Source organism: Spermophilus citellus (assembly GCF_964194105.1).
Source record: "Spermophilus citellus genome assembly, chromosome: 14".
NCBI lineage: Eukaryota > Metazoa > Chordata > Mammalia > Rodentia > Sciuridae > Spermophilus > Spermophilus citellus.
This window is the reverse complement of record NC_138194.1, coordinates 26,394,945-26,416,731: the sequence shown is the minus strand read 5'-3', so window position 1 is coordinate 26,416,731 and position 21,787 is coordinate 26,394,945. Positions and strand designations below refer to the sequence as shown.

The window sequence follows — 21,787 nt, the reverse complement described above, 5'->3', positions numbered from 1 at the left end:
GGATATAGCATTCTGCTAGAAAATATGTAGTATAAAATATGGGTGGATATATAATTGACAAATGATTAGAGAAAAAAGCAAATAAAATTTAAGTCAACAAGGGCATGAAATAGCCAGAAAATATTACACAAAGAAAAGATAAAATGGCAGAAATATATTCATGTATCCAGAAGTCCTTAAATAGGAACTGGCATGATTTCTCAATTCATGATATTTTTAAACTGAAAAACTTAAACAGAAAAGACAAGAAGGGCATTGCTACTAAAATACTTTCTTATCTGAGATTCATGTGGTACAGATACATACAAGTGCCACATATTCTAAATGCCATTTCCTAATTACAACAGATCACTCCTTTAAGAAGTTGATTGCACATCTGGGGCAGGGAAAATACAAGATAAACCTGAGATATCTTGTACCAAAAATCAGTGTCTAATGAAAGCCTTTCCACAGGACACACAATAATGGGAATAGCAAGATACTTCATAAAAAGAATTATGGAAGAGTTGTGGCAGTACAAAACACAGACATAAACTATCTCCTGACAACATTTGTTGGTACAGAGTTGTATGTAAAGAAGCATTCTAAAGATTTCATTTGTCCCAGGCACAGTGGTTCATGCCTGTAATCCCAGTGAGTGACTCGGGAGGCTGAGGCGGGAAGACAGAAAGTTCAAAGCTGAATACAGCAATTTAATGAGCCTTGAAGTAACTTAGCAAGACCTTTTCTCAAAATGAAAAATAAAAAGCCTAAGGATATGGCTAAGTGATTAAGCGCCACTGAGTTCAATCCAGTACCAAAATAAAAAAAGGATTTCATCTGGGCATGGATGTAGGAAGAGTAAAGGATCAGAGTGGTAGGAAGACCTAATTCTCTTGAGGCTTGTAAAAGAAGATAGAAGAACTAGGAATAACAATTTCATTAATCTAGCAAAATTTAAAATAAAATAATAGAAACAATAAATTAAATATTAAATATGAACTATAAAATATTTAACAAATCTCTCATTTTGAACTATTTGTTGCTTCTTATTGGACTTTATGCAAATGGAATAATTTATTTGGGGGAGGTAATGCAGTACTGCAGATTGAACCCAGGGTGCTTTGCAACTGAGTTATATCGTTGGCCCTTTCTAGTTTTTGAGATTGGGTTTCTCTAAGTAGTCCAGGCTGGCCTCAAACTTGTGGTCCTCCTGCCGAAGCTTCTCAAGTAGCTGAGATTAGAGGTGTCATCAATGCAACAGGCTGGAATCCTATAAATTTTTCATTTTTTAATGTCTGATTTCTTTTATTCAACATTATCTTCCTGAGATTCATTCATATTATTAAGTACATATTTATTGCTGTCTAGTATTCCATTATACAAATAATGACACCTCACAGTTTATTTAACTACTGTTCAATAGTGAGATTGTTTTAAATTTGGGACTTCTGTGACTAAATTTGCTGTGAATATGCTTTGTACATTGTTCATTGCACATTTATTTGCATTTCTCTATAAACTATGCTAGGCATCTGACATGACACAAAAGCATTTTATTGACATCCTAAACTTAGAGAGTTTGTTATTATTATTTTTTTGGTCTATTTTGATAGAAGTGAATGGTGGCTACATTTATAGCAATTTGCCTGTAACAATTTGAAGTTATCATTTTATATCCATTCTTTATCTGTTTCCCATTCTACTTTTTAAGCTTTTCCCAAGTTGTCAGTCTTTTGGGGGGGTGGAATACTGGGAATTGAACCCAGGGAAACTTTACAACTGAGCAGCATCCCCAGCCCCCCCCCCTTTTTTTTTTTTGAGAAAGCATCTCTTGAAGTTGCTTAGTGCCTCTCTAAGTGAGGCTAGACTTGAATTAGTGATCCTTCTCCCTCAACCTCCAGAGTGATTAGGATCATAGCTGTATACCATACCAGGTTTGAGTCTTTATTTATGCTTTTCCCTGTTAAAGAACTCTTCAGAAGGTCATTGTTTTCTCAGGAAAGTCCAACTCTGTTCTTCCCTTAGTATTTCCAAATGTTTCACCTTTTGGTCTCTCCATTTTCTTTTCCTCCACACTATTTGTTTCTGTCCACGAGGGTTTATTTTCTTTATTTTCTTGACTTAGCCCCTATGTTCTCTCCAGTTTTGAAATTCTTCTTTCCTTGCTTTTGTTCATATTCTTTTCATATCTCAATTCTTACGTAAAATGCTCTCATCTTCAGAATGTCTTCATTTGTCTGTGTCTCTTGACTTTTCAATATCTTCTTACAAAAGTCACCAGTCTTCTTAGAAAAAACACCACTTTTGTTTCCTAGTAAGCTAAAATCTTCAGGGACAGAGGACTTCTTTAATTGTACTATTTACATAAAATAGTTTTAGGAATCCCATTAAATTATGCAATATGTTACATTATTCTAGAAGTTGATAATGTATTTTTAAGAAGTATGCATCTTTAAAGATGACAGTAAGGTTAGAGATGATACACATTAGTTATCAAATTATTGGGGACCCCCAGTGTTTTGTTTTCCAGAAGCAATATCTTCTGGAATCCTTTTCTTAGGATATCTGCTCAGAAACACAATAAAACAGCTTTTTAAAACAATTCTTTAAAATGTGCTTATGTATTCATGAAACTATGTTCATAGACATGCAAATATGTGCATGTGAACCATTACCTTTTTTTATTGTGTTCTTTTTCTTCTTCATTATAGGAAATGTATGAAGTTGCCAAGAAACTTTGTTCTTTTTGCGAAGGTCTTGTCCATGATGAACATCTTCAACACCAAGGCTGGGCTGCAATCATGGCCAATCTGGAGGACTGTTCAAATTCATACCAAAAGCTACTTTTCAAATTTGAAAGTATTTATTCAAATTATCTGCAATCCATAGAAGACATCAAGTTAAAACTTACTCAGTATGTTTACCATTAAATGGATAATAAAATGTGTAAAATGCTTTGAGAATTTATCAGTAGATTTAATTACTGTATGTTTTCTGTATGCCATATATTTGAAGTTCATTGTTTTGAGGGGGTATTTTGTACCTGGGATTGAACCCAGGGGGCACTTAACCACTGAGCCACATCCTGAACCCTTTTTATATTTCATTTAGTGACAAGGTCTCACCAAATTGCTTAGAACCTCACTAAGTTGCTGAGGCTGGCCTTGAACTTATGATCCTCCTGCCTCAACCTCCTGAGCTTCTGTAATTACAGGCATGTGCCACTGTGCCTGCCTGTTTTGAATCTTTTTGGATAATGCTTTATACATTATAGTATTTATAGGTTTATAAATTTATAATTTAAAATTTATGGTTTATTTTCTTTTACTCTATATAGAGTCTCCCATATTTTTCTTGTTATTTTAATTATTAAAAAGCTGAAAATACTTTTGAATGAAGCTGAGAATCTTTGCTTATTTCTTCTTTCCAATAAAAAAAAAGTCAAGATGTAGTTCATCTAATAGAAATGCAAAAGTTAGTAGAAAATGAAGGAGCCAGGAAAAAGTTAAGTTCCTTTTTAAGTATTGACATCTTGGTGTAGAGTTAAGACAGAAGCCATTGTTTTGACTCTCATTGTTCTTTGCATAGAAGCACATACAATATGATTTTTTTATTTTAAAAAAAGATCTATAATTAATGTAAAACTAGAGCAATAATGAAACATGTAACACTTGTGTTCAGGGGCATATATGTACATTTTCAAGATTTTGTGTTCATATTTTTACTGTTAGTCTGGTAGTTTTTTTATTGCCTTGACCTTGAGTTAGAGGCAAGTAGCATGCATGTTCCTCTTACTTGCTTTCTACCTCCCGCCTTACCTTCTCTTAGGTGTCTCTTTTTTGTGGTACGAATGTTTTTAGACAGGTTTCAGCCTTAACTTGAAATGAAAGAAAATCGTGGAAGGAGAATGAATAAATTAATACTAGAAGATCTTTTAAAAGCTTATATAATAACCTTTTCAAGTAATTATATTTTTGGAGAGTTGTATTAACTGTTAATTTAGTGTAGGAACCAGCACTGTTTTACATATGGTTTCATGAAGTTATCAAGATTTCATTTTCCCCATTCCTTTCCATAGCATTAATCTCTCTGTCTTTTGGGGGTGTGACGCAAGAGTTATTTTGAGATTAAATCTGTTAATTTTTGTTTGTGCTTTCAGTATTTTAAATATTTCTGATTTACTTAAAGACAAACTATTGTACTCTGAGGGACTGCTCTGGTAAAGCTCTAAATTTGAATTTGTAGGCCTCAGGTTTGATAAAAGCCAAATGTCTACTTGTAGTATATTCAGTCTAGTTTTACTTTAGATTGGAATATTAGCATTAATAATAACCTCTCTGCTAGGCTTCTTATTGTGGACAGATTGCTTATAACTAGTTTATGTATAATGTAAGGGTTAGTGAGATTTGTGTGTGATAATAAATGTGATTTTGTTCAAATATACTAATCAGAGCAATCTAATTGTTTTACTGACAGATCTTTTGTATTTTAAGTTTAGGAACTGCCGTTTCAGTAATGGCCAAGATTCCACTGTTGGAGTGCCTAACCAGACATAGTTACAGGGAATGTTTGGGAAGACTGGATTCTTTAAATGAAAATGAAGGCTCAGAAAAGGCTGAGATGAAAAGATCCACTGAACTGGTGCTTTCTCCTGATATGCCTAGAACAACTAACACATCCTTGTTAACCTCATTTCACAAGTCAGTGGAACATGTAGCCCCAGATACCACAGACGATGAAAGTGGCAAAGAAATTAGGGAATCTTGTCAAAGTACTGTCCAGCAAGATGAAACTTCAGTAGATACTAAAGACGGTGATCTGCCTTTTTTTAATGTTTCTTTGTTAGACTGGATTAATGTTCAAGATAGACCTAACGATGTGGAATCTTTGGTCAGGAAGTGCTTTGATTCTATGAGCAGGGTAAGTAATGTTAGCTTGACACTTTGTATATCAATTAACTTTATATTACTTATTATGTAATGGAAGAATGGGTATTATCTTGTAGTGGAAACAGTGTGCCTTAGATTGGATTTTCCTAGGTTGAATAAAAAATTATTCCACTTGTAATTTTATTCTATTGACTAGGTTGCCTAGAAAATAGCACGTGCATTTTTTATTGAAATTATAAGACATAGTACAATGGAAGACTTAAACATCTAGGTTTCCTAATTCTTTTCAGTATCTGTTTCCTTGATGACATGCAGTAGGGTAGGTATTTAAGTCAGTGAAGATGTTAGATGAGGGCTAGGGTTTTGGCTCAGTGGTGGAGTACTTGCCTCACATGTATGAGGCACTGGGTTCGATCCTCAGCACCACATAAAATAAATAAAGGCATTGTGTTTATCTACAACTAAAAAAAATAGTATTTAAAAAAAAGATGTTAGATGATCCAGCCAATATTGTAATACATTTGGCATTGATTACTGCCATAAATGAACAAAGGACAGGCTAATGTTCCTGCTTGAACTATTGACATTTACTATTCTATTTATGATTATGGATAATCAACCTTTGATTGTTTTTCTTTGTTTTGTGATTTTGTTTGGTTGGTTCTATGGTGCTGGGGATGCTGGGCAAGCACTCTGTCACTGAGCTACATCCCTACTACTCATCCAAATGATTGTGATCTGGATAATTGAAGTCTTTTTTTCTTCCTTTCTTTAATAATTAAAACTGTGCCAAGGGGCTGGGTTGTGGCTCAGTAGTAAAGCACTCACCTAGCACGTGTGAGGCTCTGGCTCAAACCTGAGCACTACATAAAAATAAAATAAAGGTATTGTGTCCACCTACAACTAAGAAATATATATATTAAAAAAAACTGTGCCAGAAGTCAAAACAATGCTATAGACTCTGAGAAAAACCTGAAAATGGCTTTTGAGTTTCCATGTTTCAGTGCAAAGTCTAGTAGTCATAGATTTTATTTACTTTATATGAGAAAAGGAATGATAGTCTTCTTTCTGAATGTCACATCTACTGATATCTACAGAAAAATGGGAAGTTAGCTATACTGTTATTAACAAAAAAGTGATTACCTTATTGACTTCTCAGGTTAGTGCTTGCTTGTAAACTGAAGTCTTTGTGATATTTTATAATTATAATAATAATTAAATGAAAGTTTACTACTGTGAAAGCAAAAGTAAATTTTCATTTAATTATACTTGTTTCCTGTAAAATTATTTAACATGAGTTTGCTATAGTGTACCACTCTTCAATCGAATATGCATTTTAGGATAAAAATAATTTTTGTTCTCAAGCAGTGAAAACCCATTTTGTATGATAATCTCTTATATTTTATACAACATCTGATCTATATTGCATAAAAAAGGCATTTTGCCATGATGTTTTTATTTACTTAATATTTTTCTCTTAGTAATTTCATGATATCATCAATGACGTTTTTCTATAAGATGGATCTGAATATAGGATTTCACTTCACTGATGATGCTTCCATTTTATACACATTTTTAAAGTAGTTGTTCAAAAAAAGTAACTAACTTGATATATATGGCAGCACTAGTACTGTGCTAATGAAGTAATTTTAGAAAAAAAAGTTCTTCCTCTAAAAGCGAATTCTGCCTTCGGTTTCAGAGACCAATCCCATTTGCAACAGTATTTGTAACTGTATTTGCGATGTATACTTTCAGTTGTCAAATTCATATACCTTTCCTAGAAAATTAGTTGAGACATAGATGTTTTGGAATTTAGAATTTGAATTCACAGAGGCTCACATCCCAGCTCTGGCACTCATTTATTACTCCTGTCATCCATTTTAAGTTACTTGACAATTTGAATTTCCAGTTTTATATTTATGTGTATTGATGGATGCAAGTTTTGTGAATTATTAATTTGTCCCACAATTTTCATCTATCAGTAATATTTTGTAATTGTTCCTTTATTTTGTAGATCCATGTTATCTTAGACTGTGTTGTCAGTACAATGACTATTAGATGTTTTGTTTCATATTATATCATAAAAGAAAAAGTAATCCCTGGGAGTATTGTGCACATAACTTGTTTGTAAGCAGCCCACATTAATGTCTCTTCTTTCTTTCTGCAAACTTGTGATCTTATGCTTGCACTTAACCACTGAGCCACATCCCCACCTCACGCCCGCCCAACTTTTTTTATTTTGAGACAGCATATCACTAAATTGCTGAGACTGGCTTTGAACTTGCAATCCTCCTGCCTCAGAGTCCTGAGTTTCTGGGATTGTAGGCTTTCGCCACCATCCCCAGCTCTTTGGGAATATGTTTATTTGCCCTCATGGAGGAGGCAGATTTGAAGGCAGAATAGTTAAGAATAAGAGTGGGTAGGAAACTGTCTTATTTGGCTAGATTCTGTGGTGCACACCTATAATCCAACACCTATAATACTTGAAGCTGAGGCAGGAAGATCTGAGCACAAATTCAAGACCTGCTCAGTCAAGCGGGACCTTCTCTCAAAATAAATAAATTTGACAGTAAGTGGAACTGGAGAATATCACGCTAAATAAAAAAAGGCAATCCCAAAAAAACAAAGTCTGAATGTTCTTTCTGATATATGGATGGTAAACCACAACAAGGGATGGGGCGGGGGGGGGGGGCAGAATAGAAATTCATTGCATTAGACAAAAGGAAGTGAAGGGAATTAGGGGAGGAGGAATAGGAAGGACAGTAGAATTAATCAGATATTTTCCTAGCCTTGTATTTAAATACACAACTAGGGTAACTTTGCATCATATATGACCCCAAGCATAGGATCCTAATTATAAGTCATACTCTATGTATGTATCAATTGCCAATATATTCTACTGTCATGTATAACTAAATAGGACAAATTTTAAAAAAAATTTAAAGGTGGGTGCTGAGGCATAGTTCAGTGTTCAAATCCTAGTACAGGGGAGGATCGGGAGGGTAGAGTAACTTTCATTTTTTACAATTTTTTTAAGGCAGTGATGTTGAGTGTGTATGATATAGATGTCAAGAAAGAGTCCAAGAGTAAAAATCAGTGTAACGTAGCAGTAGTGTTAAGTATTGAAAGTTTGCTAGCTAATTTTTAATATGATTCTGTGGTTTAAATGTACACCAAAGACTATTTTAATTATCATTACCTATGAACAAGTGGAATAAAATTATTTTATATAAACTGTAAATCTCTTACATATTTCTGAATTTAGTTATATTGTACTTTCAGGTGAATTATGAAGTATAGAAACATGAGGAACCTTGGGTTTTGAGTTACTTTATCTTCCTGAAGTTTTTGCTATTATAATTTACCTGTAGCTATAATTTGGTCCAAATTGAAATTTGAACCAAATTTAATCATTTTTTCATTTAACCATTCAGTTCTTTTCTCTCCCTGATAATCTATAGCTAGTCTTTGGTCTTCCTAATATCACAGCATGGAAATATATGTACTAATGAAAGATTATTATCACAAATTTGAGAAAACATGGACAAATACTAGTATTGTGAAGTGAGTGTGCAGTATTAATTAACAATGGTTCTGTTAACTTTTTAGTGTTATTAGAAATATATCTCTTTGCTGACTACAGTAGCAAACACAAATAATCTTGGTGTCTTGGTGACTAGGACAGATGTATTACAAGCTCCAGACTAATCTTGATAACTTGCCTCAAAACCAAAAGTATAGAATTTGCAGGGAAATGGATGGCATTAGAGCAGATTATGCTAAGTGAAGCTAGCCAAGCCCTAAAAAACAAATGCCAAATGTCTGCTTTGATATAAAGAGAACAACTAAGAACAGAACAGGAAGGAAGAGCATGTGGAAAAGACTACAGATAACAAAGACGAATGGGGGGAGAGAAACGGAGAGAGAAGGGAAAGCATATGGAAATGGTAGGAGACCTTCAAGGATACATAAAATTACAAGAGGCTATGAGGGGCAAGGGGGAGGGAAAAAAAAGGGAGAGAATTGAACAACAGCAGGGGAGATAGAGAGGGAAGATGGGAGGGGAGGGGAGGGGAGGGGTGATAGTAGGGGTTAGGAAAGGTAGCAGAATACAACAGACACTAATATGGCATTATGTAAAAATGTGAATATGTAACAGATGTGATTCTGCAATCTATATTTGGGGTGAAAATGGGAGTTCAAAACACAATTTGAGTCAAAATAGTTGATATGCTGAACTCATTGTTTCTCCTTTTTGATATCTGATCCTTTTTTCTAATCCATCAATAACATCCAACACCTGAGATGAATGAAAAAAAAAAATAAATAAAAAAATAAAAAGGGGTGGGGATATAGCTCAGTGGTAGATTGTCCATGGGTTCAGTCCCTATTACCCTAGTACCACCATCGATAGTGCAGTCCCTTATTAATATGCTGCATTACTAATAATGATAATAATGAAATAATTGTTCGGTTTAACTACTTTTGTCTGCTCTTTGTATATAGGGCATGCTATACATAAAATAAAGTTCATAGTCTTTTTTTTTTTGGTTGTGCTGGGAATTGAACCCAGAGCCTTGTGAAGTCAGTTCTTTTGACTGTAGAGCTCAGAAGACAGCATGAAGGAGATGCTGATATTTGACTAGGATCTTTCCACAGGAAGAGATAGGGTAGAACAGTGAGCTAATATAAGTGATATTAAGAAAGGTCAGAGGTAGAAAAGCCTAGGCTTTTTGTTTGTTTTATTTTTGAAGTAATAGGTAATTTAGTTTGAAATGGTTACAGGCCTAGGAAGATTTACTACTATCAGATCACTGAAGCATTAACTATATTCTACATTTATTGCATGTTATTTATGGGCAGAAAAAAGCTTATTGTGGTTTATATTGGAAGAAAACTATGGTAAGTCAGTAATAGAATTAACATGGTTAATATCCACATGTAGATATTAGTAGGCATTCAGAAGTCATCTGAGAATTTATGTACCAGATTGGGATTAAAATAGCTGTAGGAGTTACCTTCATTAGTGTTATGCTTATTGTTAAAATCATAGAAGGGTTAGAATGAGTAAAGACCGTGTCCAGATGGATCTCCCATATATAATGATTAGACAGAGAAAAAGTAACTAATGAAAGATGCTATTAAGGAGCCACCAGAGGAAATGTTCCCAAACTTGCAGAGTTTAAAAAAGTTTGCCTGCTATGCTAAATGTATAAGAGCCTCAAAAGAAGCAGTGTCTTTTGATGATCTTCGACCAAGCAGTTTTAATGGAAAATCCAGACAAAAAGGTAATCAGAGTAAAATAATCTTTCAGGGGAAAGGGAATAGGGAAGATTTTTTTAAGGTTCCATGAATTCCATCAAATTTATAGAATTAAGCCAGAAAACAGGAGAAATTAAAAAGTAAAAATGTTTAGTATATCAAACCAAATCCTTGAGGAGATAGAGAAGAATAAAGTTTTACTTTGTTTCTAAGATGGAGAGGTAACACTAACTAAATAAATTAATATATATTGGAGAGAAGTTGGAATGGGTTATTATTGACCAAGCAATGAGTTTTTGAGACCTGAATCCTGCCATACTTTTTTTTTTTTTTAAAGAGAGAGGGAGAGACAGAGAGAATTTTTTTTTTAATATTTATTTTTTAGTTTTCGGCGGACACAACATCTTTGTTTGTATGTGGTGCTGAGGATCGAACCCGGGCCGCACGCATGCCAGGCGAGCGCGCTACCGCTTGAGCCACATCCCCAGCCTCGAATCCTGCCATACTTGTAAAAGCTTAATAATAAATTTTCTTATGGATATTAAGAATTGATTGAACTATGGCACTGAATTGAAATATGTGACTTTTAGAACTGTATTTTCTTAGTTAAGTATGATAGTATATTCCTTATCACTTGTTTTGGATTATATGCATTCTGTTGAATTTCTGTGAATAAATAACTTAGATTTCCAGTGCTTTGTTCTTCTTTTATCTTTCTGTATCGCTTTTATTTCTCTGAGGTTATACATCAAATAAAAATGTATTTAAAGTTTTTTGCTGAAAATTTTTATTCATATGTTTCCTTGTCCTTTAGCTTGATCCAAAGATTATTCGCCCATTTATAGTTGAATGCCATCAAACAATTGCCAAACTTGATAATCAGAATATGAAAGCCATTAAAGGGCTTGAAGATCGGCTATATGCACTGGACCAGATGATTGCTAGCTGTGGCCGGCTGGTAAATGAACAGAAAGAGCTCGCTCAGGTACCTATTTCTGACTTCTTAGGAAAAAAGATTTTGTAGTTAGTTTCTGTGTAGAATCAATTTGGTGAGCACCATATTTTCACTTTGAGTATTGGTAATGTATTATTGTTGTTTCAATGTAATAAACAACAAGGCATATTTCTAATGGCTATCTTTGATTAAATAAATTGACTTTAGTGTACTTTAGTTGAAAGTTGAAATATAAATCATGAATGTACTTATCACAGCTGGAGGAAAGGGAGAAGTTCAACATTTTTTAATATGATAAAAGTAGTCATTGTATTATAAACATTTGAGCATCTCTGGCTTCCCCACCCCCCAAAAAAAGAAACAAAAAATTTTTTAAAAGGGCAAGAAATGAAATTCTTAAAAGAACAGAAGAAAAGTAAGAAGTCTTGAAGAATTGGTTAATATTTCATTTTTGGCTGCCTGTCCTCCAATACAGCAAGTACTATGGCAAGCACAGCCCCAAGCCAAATAGTTGCATTTTGTAATCAGATTCTAATGCTTGCTCTTTTCTACCTTAACTTTCCTCTGCTAGTATTTTCTGGCTATTCTCTTTGATTAAAAAATATAAACAAGCATATCCCCCATTAGCTCTTTCCTTTTTTTTCCCCCAAAGTAAAACTTGTACTACCTACTGATGTAGTACAGTATGATAGAAATTAGATTGTCCTTTACTAGTTTTTAGTGTCAGATTTAATTTTGTCCTTTTCAAATCTCTTTAAATTATATTTTGCTGATAGGCCAGAACTGGGGTCATGGGGTTATTTAGAATTGAGACCAGAAGCGTAGTGCCTCAGAGCTACAACCCCAGTTTGTTTGCTTACTTGTTTGTTGTTTTGGAGACAGGATCTCACTAAACTGCCAACGCCAGCCTGGAACTTGGGATCTGTCTTAGCTTTCTGTGCAGCTGGAATTATAGGGATATGCCACCACATATGGCTAAGTCACCTTAATTTCTGAAGGATAGTTTCACTTGGTATGGAATTCTAGGATGTTTAACTATTTGTTAGAGGGACTTTCTCAGCATTTGATTTGGTTTTTAGCAGTTTGCAATGATGTAATAAGGTGTGGCTTTTTTCTTATTGATCCTGCATTGGGCTTGCAGAGCTTCTTTGATCTGCCTTTGGCTTAATGACTTATGTCATTTAGGAAATTTCCTAGTCAGTTTCTCTTGCTTTTCGCCTTACTCACTTTGCCTTTTCCTTCGGTGATTCTAGTTATAAGTTTTTGTTGGAATGATGACTAGCTTTGGTTAACCATTTGTTAATGTCTTATTTTTGTTGTTCATTTTCCAGTTCTACAGGTGTATATTGTTCAAATTTTCTTTGAAAATAATCTGTCTTATCCATTATCTCTATGATCACATTTTAGCACACAGTATTTTAAAAAAATTTTTATCTGTTAAGTTCATTACCTGTGTCTGTTTATATTTTTTGTTTATTAGTTTTGATTGCTGAATCTTGCCTTTTCATGTTCTTGATTATTTTTTAAAGAAAAAACAAAGAATATTATGATCTTTTGTTCTCCTAGATCTTGTATACATATAGTCACAGCCTACTGTTACTGGACAGAAAACTTTACATTCCTGATGTTTTACTGTTTCTCCTGGATCATTCATTTTTTTTTTTTTTAGTAGATTTTTTTGAGAGAGAGGAGAGAATTTTTTTGTAAGAGAGAGTGAGAGAGGAGAGAGAGAGAGAATTTTTAATATTTATTGTTTTTTAGTTCTCGGTGGACACAACATCTTTGTTGGTATATGGTGCTGAGGATCGAACCCGGGCCGCACGCATGCCAGGCAAGCGCGCTACCGCTTGAGCCACATCCCCAGCCCTGGATCATTCATTTTTAACCCTGCCTAGAATCAGTCATGATTATTTAACCATTCTTCCTTTGATCATTTGGGCTATGTAAATTTTTCTTATTACAAATATTGTTTAAATATTCCAATATCTATTTTTATGTCCATATTCTAATATTTTTTTCAGTCACAGTCTCAAAATGGCTAGACTAAGGTGTTTGTGCCTTTTAAATATTAATGATGTGTAATGCCTTGCAAAGAGGCAAAACCAAAATCAGCATTTTCAGTAAATAATAAAAGTAATTTTCCTTTATCAATGTATTTTCTTTGAATTTCCATTTGCAAACTTTGTTTTATGTTAATACTTTTATAAGACTTTATCATAACTGAGCCAGGCATGGTGGTGCACACCTATCTATAATCCCAACTACTCAGGAGGCTTGCAAGTTCAAGACCAGCCTGGGCAACTTAGTGAGATCCTTCCTTCCTTCCTTCCTTCCTTCCTTCCTTCCTTCCTTCCTTCCTTCCTTCCTTCCTTCCCTCCCTCCCTCCCTCCCTCCCAGAGATGCTTACCCACTGAGCCACATCTCCAACACTTTTATAAAAATTTTTATTTAGGGACAGGGTCTCACTGAGTTGCTTAGGGCCTCACTAAATTACTGAGATTTACTTTGAACTCACTATTCTCCTGTCTCAGCTTCTCAAGGTGCTGTGATTACAGGCATGTGCCATGGTGCCTGGATGGATCCTTTCTTAAAAGAAAAGTTAAAAACAGGCTGGGATGTAGCTCTGGGACAGAATGCCCTTGAATTCAATTCTCAGTTTAAACAAAAGGAAAAAAATGAATTTTGTCATATTTGGATAATTCTTTGTCTGTTGTACTGGTTGTATTTCTTTCTTTCTTTTTTTTTTTAAGAGAAAGAGAATTTATTCATTATTTAGTTTTCGGTGGACACAACATTTTTATTTTTTTATTTGTATGTGGTGCTGAGGATCAAACCCAGCACCCCGTGCATGCCAGGCAAGCTCCTTACTGCTTGAGTCACGCCCCCAGCCCCCCCCCCCCCTTGTATTTCAATTCAGCTGTTAAGTATGTCTTAGATAAGTTACATCTTCTGGATCTTCTTGTTTTCTTCTGATTTGAAAAATGCAACAAACTTAACTGGGCAAAAATTTCTTAATTCTAAGTATTGTTATGAATGCATTTATTACATTCAGAAAAATGCCAGATTTTTAAAATCCTATTTGAGGCCTGAATATAGCTTAGTGGTAAAGCATTTGCTGGCATTCGTGAGGTCCTGGGTTCAATTCCTAGCACCACCAAAACAAATACTTTGTTTGAAGTTAGAGCAATTCATATTTAATAGAGATTTTTCTCTTAACTGAATGTTCACACCATTCTTGAAACAAAATTAAAATGCCCTTTAAAATATCTTTTCTCAAAGGGATTTTTAGCTAATCAGATGAGAGCTGAAAACTTGAAGGATGCATCTGTATTACCTGATTTGTGCCTGAGTCATGCAAATCAGTTGATGATTATGTTGCAAAATCATAGAAAACTGTTGGATATTAAACAGAAGTGTACCACTGCCAAACAAGAACTAGCAAATAATCTACATGTCAGACTAAAGTAAGTGATTCTGTCATAACTAATTTAGGATCTTTTGAGTTGAAATGTATTTCTCCCCAGAGATAAAAGTAGTATTTCCCTACCACTGTTTTTGAATATTGGTTAGCCTTGGGGTAGTCAATTTTTATAGCATTGTCATGATTTCCTTAGCCCATCCAAAAAGACATTATTTTTAATAATGTGGCTGTTGACAATAATGGATTTTATTCTCTAGGTGGTGTTGCTTTGTGATGCTACATGCTGATCAAGATGGAGAGAAATTGCAAGCTTTGCTCCGTCTTGTAATAGAGCTGTTAGAAAGAGTCAAAATTGTTGAAGCTCTTAGTACAGTTCCTCAGATGTACTGCTTAGCTGTTGTTGAGGTTGTGAGGAGAAAAATGTTCATTAAACACTACAGGGAGGTATGCAATTTGATTTCTTTTTAATTGTATTTAATATTATTTAAGCATTAGTGTTATTGACATTAGCTTTCCTCTTGCAGTGGGCTGGTGCTTTAGTCAAAGATGGAAAGCGATTGTATGAAGCTGAGAAGTCTAAAAGGGAATCCTTTGGGAAATTATTTAGTAAGTGTTCTTCATTCACAACTTTATTTACTTTTTTAAAGGAAAAAGGAAGTCTTAATTTATTTCATAGATATAAATTATCTGTAGCATTGACCTGCATGTAGGTGATATTATTGAAATCTAGAGAAATATTCTCCTTTATTTGTAGAGTTGAATCCATTGTAAAGTTTTAAATCTGAAGTATTACCTAGTTTTAATTTACCATTTTAAAAACTAGATTTTTTTTAAACCTTAAGTTAATGCTCCAAAATAACCATATTGTATAATTTCTTTATTACAGGGAAGTCTTTTTTAAGAAACCGTCTGTTTCGGGGACTAGACTCCTGGCCTCCTTCCTTTTGTGTATGTATTTATTTTCTAACCATGAGTACAGTTGTACATTCTAAAATCTTTTTTCCTAGAAGTAGCAGCACTTATCAGAAACAGAAATTGTTACAATTTTTTATAATCAATGTAAAATTGTATTTGGCTTTGAAAGTCAACATAAAGCTTTAGGATGTATTTATAATTTTGATTAAGAGTCTTCATCACATAGGAGGATACCTCATATTATACTGTTAGAATTAGTAGGAATAGAATAATCTTGTTTATTATTGTTACTTTTTCTCTCCTTCCTTTTCTTCCCTCGTCTTCCTTCTTTCTTCTGCCCTTCCATTTCCCTCCTCTTTCCCTCCCCCCGCCCTTTTGTTTTTTGCCTTTTCTGATATCTACTTCTTCCTTTCTCCTCTTGTAGTTCTTCCCTTTTAGTGCCTTGACAAATCAGAATGGGGGACAGGGACTGTCTCTTCAGTAATTCCTGAAAAATAACCCATGAAAAATTAGTTTGGTATATTACTAAGCAAGCCCATGTTCCAAGGTCTTTTTTTTTTTTTTTTTAATGTACATTTTTTTAGTTGTTAATAGACCTTTATTTATATGCGGTGCTGAGAACCGAACCCAGTGCCTCACACATGCTAGGGAAGCACTCTACCACTAAGCCACCACCCCAGCCCCGCATAGGTCTTTTTTTTTTTTTAATAAGAAACAAAAGAACATTTGGATTGAACAATGAAATTTGTAAGATGCTAGGTCCCACCACTCCCATGTTAACCCCTTCGCTTTAAGCATGTTTCTATAGTGCACATACCTGTGGCTTTAAAAACTTTCTTGTGGTACTGGGGAATGAACCCAAGGGTGCTTTACCACTGGGCTATATGTCCTCAGCCCCTTTTATTTTGTGACGGGGTCTCACTGTTTTGACCTTGAACTTGCAGCCCTTCTGGGTCAGCCTCTCAAGTAGCTGAGAGTATAGACATGCACCACCCCACTCAGCTTAAAAATGTATATATTTTTAAATATCTACAAGTAGATGAAATAATAGGAAGGCATTGCCATACTCACTTATCCCAAAATACTTTTTAATAAAGAACATCTTAAAATCCCTAAGTTTGTTTGAATAGTGACAGAAAAACAATTCTAGTTATTTTAAAACACTCCATTCTTACCTATATCGTAAAGAAAGAAATGGTAGGTTTTCCAGTTTTGTTTTGATTTTAAGTTGAAATTGACCACGAGTTTATAAAGAGATTGTGATGGAAAGGTCAAGGGAATAGCAAGGCGGTATTACACAGAATACTTTTAAACTATATTATATTTAATATTATATTTAAACTTATATTAATATTATATTTAAACTATATTATAGCAGAAAGGCATTATAAGAATATAAGAATAGATAGAGGGCTAGGTTGGTCTTTCATGATCATACTAGAGCTCTAGTAAAACGTAGAGAATATGACTAAGACCATGAGTGGTTTTCTTTAATATTGGCTGGAGGGGCTGGGATTGTGGCTCAGCGGTAGAGCGCTCACCTAGCACGGGTGGGACCCGGGTTGGATCCTCAGCACCATGTAAAAATAAAGGCATTGTGTTGTGTCTATCTACACCTAAAAAAAAAAAAATACTAAAAAAAAAAAAATATTGGTTGGAGTATTAGCATTCTTGTAAACTAAGGCAAATGGGAAGAGTAGGCCTTATCAGTTGGTTGCTAATATGTATGCCAAGTCTATTAAAGGTTCCTAAAAGTAGTGTGCCATGTCTTCTTTGGTCTTTTATTTTTATTTTATCCTCTTCATTGTGGATATGAGTATACTTTTTTTTGGTCAGTTTTTTATTGAGTTCAAATACACTAAGAAACCACTTTTGATAAAAAGAAAATTTTTTTTTTTTTTTATGCAGACTCGGAAGCCTCGAAAGTTTGACTGTGAACTTCCAGATATTTCATTAAAAGATTTACAGTTTCTTCAATCATTTTGTCCCTCAGAAGTTCAGCCATTCCTCAGGTAAGTGTCATTACTATTTTTAAATTCAATTATAACCTTAAAATGTTTTCATTGATTTAGAAATGTTGAAAATAGCACCAGTATTCTTAAGAAGGTGCCCAGAATAGATGTTTTATGATAGTTTGGTTCTCCTATGACTCCTTAGGAAATTTCTGGGAGAAAATATAAACATTCAGAAAATAAAGATAAAATAGATGAAAGTTTTACCTCTCACATGCAGTTTATTTCTTTCTTGCTGTTACTCTGACTTGTCATAATGTTAGGAGGTTTGTAACTTACCATTTTACTGATAATAACTCAGGGTTCTGCCAATTCTCCTGGTATTGATTAAAAAGGAATGATTATATTATAGTTTTTTTTTTTGACAGTGAAATAAATTGTATGCAGTCACCCATCATTTGGTTAAGAAATCAGAACTCTAATTTGCTTGCATTCTGTTTCAGGGTCCCTTTACTTTGTGACTTTGAACCTCTACACCAGCATGTACTTGCCCTACATAATTTGGTAAAGGCAGCACAAAGTTTGGATGAAATGTCACAGACCATTACAGATCTACTGAATGAACAAAAGGCAAAAGAAGTTCTTTCAAATACTTCTCTTAGTGTAAATGTTTGTGTTGCTATAGCTCTTTAAGCCTTTCTCTTTGTCTTCCAGGCATCTGTGAGTCAGGCATCCCCACAGTCTACTTCTTCCCCACGGATAGAAAGTGCAACAGGAATTGCAACTACTACCTCACCGAGAACTCCTCCTCCACTTGCTGTTCAGGACCCCTTATGTCCTGCAGTATGTCCCTTGGAAGAATTATCTCCAGATAGCATTGATGCACATACATTTGATTTTGAAACTATCCCCCATCCAAACATAGAACAGACTATACACCAAGTTTCTTTAGACTTGGATTCATTGGCAGAGAGTCCTGAATCAGATTTTATGTCTGCCGTGAATGAGTTTGTGATAGAAGAAAATTTATCTTCTCCTAATCCTATAAGTGATCCTCAGAGTCCAGAGATGATGGTGGAATCACTTTATTCATCAGTTATCAATGCAATAGATAGTAGACGTATGCAGGGTACAAACACATGTGGTAAAGAGGATTTTGGAGATCATGCTTCTCTGAATGTTCAACTGGAAAAATGTAGAGTTGTTGCCCAGGACTCTCACTGCAGTATACAAACCATCAAGGAAGACCTTTGCCACTTCCGAACATTTGTACAAAAAGAACAGTGTGACTTCTCAAATTCTTTAAAATGTACAGCTTTGGAAATAAGAAACATTATTGAAAAAGTAAAATGTTCCCTGGAAATAACACTAAAAGAAAAACATCAAAAAGAACTACAGTCTTTAAAAAGTGAATATGAAGGTAAGCTCAATGCACTAATAAAGGAAAGTGAAGAAAATGAAAACAAAATAAAAAAATTGAAAGGAGACCTAGTATGCCTTGAGGAAGTTTTACAAAATAAAGACAATGAATTTGCTTTGGTTAAACATGAAAAAGAAGCTGTTATTTGCCTACAGAATGAAAAGGATCAGAAGTTGTTGGAGATGGAAAATATAATGCACACACAAAATTGTGAAATCAGAGAGCTGAAACAATCACGAGAGGTAGTTTTAGAAGACTTAAAAAAGCTCCATGTTGAAAATGATGAGAAGATACAGTTATTGAGGACAGAACTTCAGTGCTTAGAACAAAGTCATCTGAAAGAATTAGAGGACACACTGCATGTCAGGCATACACAAGAGTTTGAGAAAGTTATGACAGACCACCGAGTTTCTTTGGAGAAATTGAAAGAAGAAAATCAACAAAGAATTGTTCAGATACAAGAGTCTCATGCCATGATTATCCAGGAAAAAGAACAGCAACTGCAGGAATTAAAAGTCAAGGTTTCTGATTTGTCAGACATGAGATGCAAGTTAGAGGTTGAACTTGCATTGAAGGAAGCAGAAACTGATGAGATAAAAATTTTGCTAGAAGAAAGCAGAACGCAGCAGAAGGAGACCTTGAAATCTCTCCTTGAACAAGAGACAGAAAATTTGAGAACAGAAATAAGTAAATTAAACCAAAAGATTCAAGATAATAATGAAAATTATCAGGTGGGCTTAGCTGAGCTAAGAACTTTAATGACAATTGAAAAAGATCAGTGCATTTCAGAGTTAATTAGTAGACACGAAGAAGAATCTAATATTCTGAAAGCCGAATTAGCCAAAGTAACATCTTTGCATCACCAAGCATTCGAAATAGAAAAAAACTTAAAAGAACAAATAGTTGAACTACAGAGTAAATTGGACTCAGAATTGAGTGCTCTTGAAAAACAAAAAGAAGAAAAAATCACCCAACAAGAAGAGAAATATGAAGCTATTATCCAGAACCTTGAGAAAGACAAAGAGAGATTGGTCATGAGCCACGATCAAGACAGAGAACAATTAATTCAGAAGCTTAATTGTGAAAAAGATGAAGCTATTCAGGCTGCCCTGAAAGAATTTAAATTGGAGAGAGAAGTTGTTGAGAAAGAGTTATTAGAAAAAGTTAAACATCTTGAGAATCAAATAGCACAAAGGTAAGAATTAAGTTTAGTCTGTAATTATAAAATTAAAGTACTGGTGATTTGGATATTGTGCATGTTAATCATAGTACCTTGATTTACCTGTTACCATAGGTAAAATGTAGCAATTGGGATATTTTTATGAAGTAAAATTTTATACTTTAAAAATAGGTTTCTTCCAAATATTATACATAACAGACTAATAAATCCATTAGTGGCTTTAAAAAATAAACTAGTATTTCAGATTTTTCAGAGATGCTTTCTTGAAAATTTGAAATTTTTTGAGGAGCTTCTCTTCCCTTACCATTTTTCATTTATTTTTATTTTTGGTTTTTACTAAATTCTTCACTTCATTTATTTTGGCTCTATGTTTAGTATGAGAGTATTAATTTTGTCTGAGAATTGTCTAGTAAAGGCTAAATCATAGACTGAATATGTTTTTGTTGTTATTTCTTGATATATTACAATGTTATTTTCTCTCTGGTTGGAAAGAAAATGTTTTGAAATTTCAGATTTGATGCCATAGTTGTGGGTTGGTTTTTTTGTTTTTACATTCTTCTTATTATTAATGTCTGTTACTGCCCTGTGATCAAAGAAGATGGATTTTGGTACTTTTGAGAATTTGTGATGGAATTTTGTGGCCCAATAAAGAGTTTCTAGAATATAATCAATGTAACAATTAGTTCCATCATTGATTCTCAAGGTAAATATATTGATATTTATTTTATATTTTAACTTCTGTTTCTTGCTTAGCACTTTTTGAACAACCTCTGTTTGACTTCTTTGTAATAATTCTTTAGTGTTGTACAATTAAATCTCCTCTCTGGTTTGAAAATGGACCTCTTCATGTAGTCTAGAGAGATCAGACGGATTAACAAAAGAATTAGGGCTTGTATGAATGTTAACAGAGCTGGGGGCAAAAAAGCCAATGGGAAAGCTTGTCAAAGAACCAGAGCTAGACAGTAATTAAAGTGATAAGAACAGATTATATTTCAGACCTATTGCAGTAGGGGAAAAGAGATCTCAAAATAGAACTGGATACAATTCTGAATACAACATGAACAAGTTGAAGCTTACAGCCAAGGAGTAAGGTGGGAATTAGTGAATAGACAATTACTAAGAGAAAACATCAGGTCAAGGCTCAGTGGTGTCACCCTGTAATCCCAGCTACTAGGGAAGCTAAGGCAGGAGAATTAGAAGTTTGAGGCCAACAACTTAGTGAGATGCTCTCTTAAAATAAAATTTTAAAAGCTTGGGGGTGTGATACAGTGGTAAAGTGCTTACCTTGTATATGCAAGGCTTCTTGTTCAATCCACAGTTCATAAAGAAGGAATCAGGAGTTGAGGATTCTGGCCAAACTGACCTAACAGGATTCTTACCTAAGGCAGCCTAGGATGCTGAGGGAATGAGGAATTTGATTAGATATTGAGGAAAAATAGATATTAAGGGTGAGGAGTTCTCTCTAAACTGACTACCAAGCTTCTTGCTACGACTGGACAACACAGACCAGACAAGAACAGTTGCCAACCAAAGTTGAACCCTAAGGGGCCTAGAAGAGCCTGGCTGAAGTTTACTCTTGAGTCTTTTTATCAAGCTCTAAGGGATGTATCAGGAAAACAAAAACTGAAGCACTCAGCAAAACTGATGGTTGGTTCTTTCTGCCTCATTGACAATCTGATGCAATGTTCAAGAATCTCTTCAAAGCACAGGTGGTCCAGTTCGATTTGCAGCATAAATTGGGCATTTCTGTTACTTGCCAGGAACCTTCTATGAAAGTACGACTACAACCACCTCTGGAAAATGAGTCTGGG

At 34.3% G+C, this 21,787-nt stretch overlaps 1 protein-coding gene across 4 annotated transcripts in view; it reads left to right on the top strand.

Moving 5' to 3' along the window:
• The window catches only part of RB1CC1 (RB1 inducible coiled-coil 1), a 74,137-nt gene that overhangs the window by 31,883 nt on the left and 20,467 nt on the right, over positions 1-21,787 (top strand). For all 4 annotated transcript variants that reach the window (XM_081266228.1, XM_081266227.1, XM_081266226.1 and 1 more), the window contains 10 exons: positions 2,694-2,896; positions 4,476-4,902; positions 10,948-11,118; positions 14,368-14,552; positions 14,767-14,953; positions 15,034-15,115; positions 15,396-15,457; positions 17,333-17,436; positions 17,880-18,006; positions 18,091-19,991. In XM_081266228.1, coding sequence (XP_081122354.1) covers positions 2,694-2,896; positions 4,476-4,902; positions 10,948-11,118; positions 14,368-14,552; positions 14,767-14,953; positions 15,034-15,115; positions 15,396-15,457; positions 17,333-17,436; positions 17,880-18,006; positions 18,091-19,991 — 3,449 coding nt within the window. The remainder of the gene's footprint in view (positions 1-2,693; positions 2,897-4,475; positions 4,903-10,947; positions 11,119-14,367; positions 14,553-14,766; positions 14,954-15,033; positions 15,116-15,395; positions 15,458-17,332; positions 17,437-17,879; positions 18,007-18,090; positions 19,992-21,787) is intronic.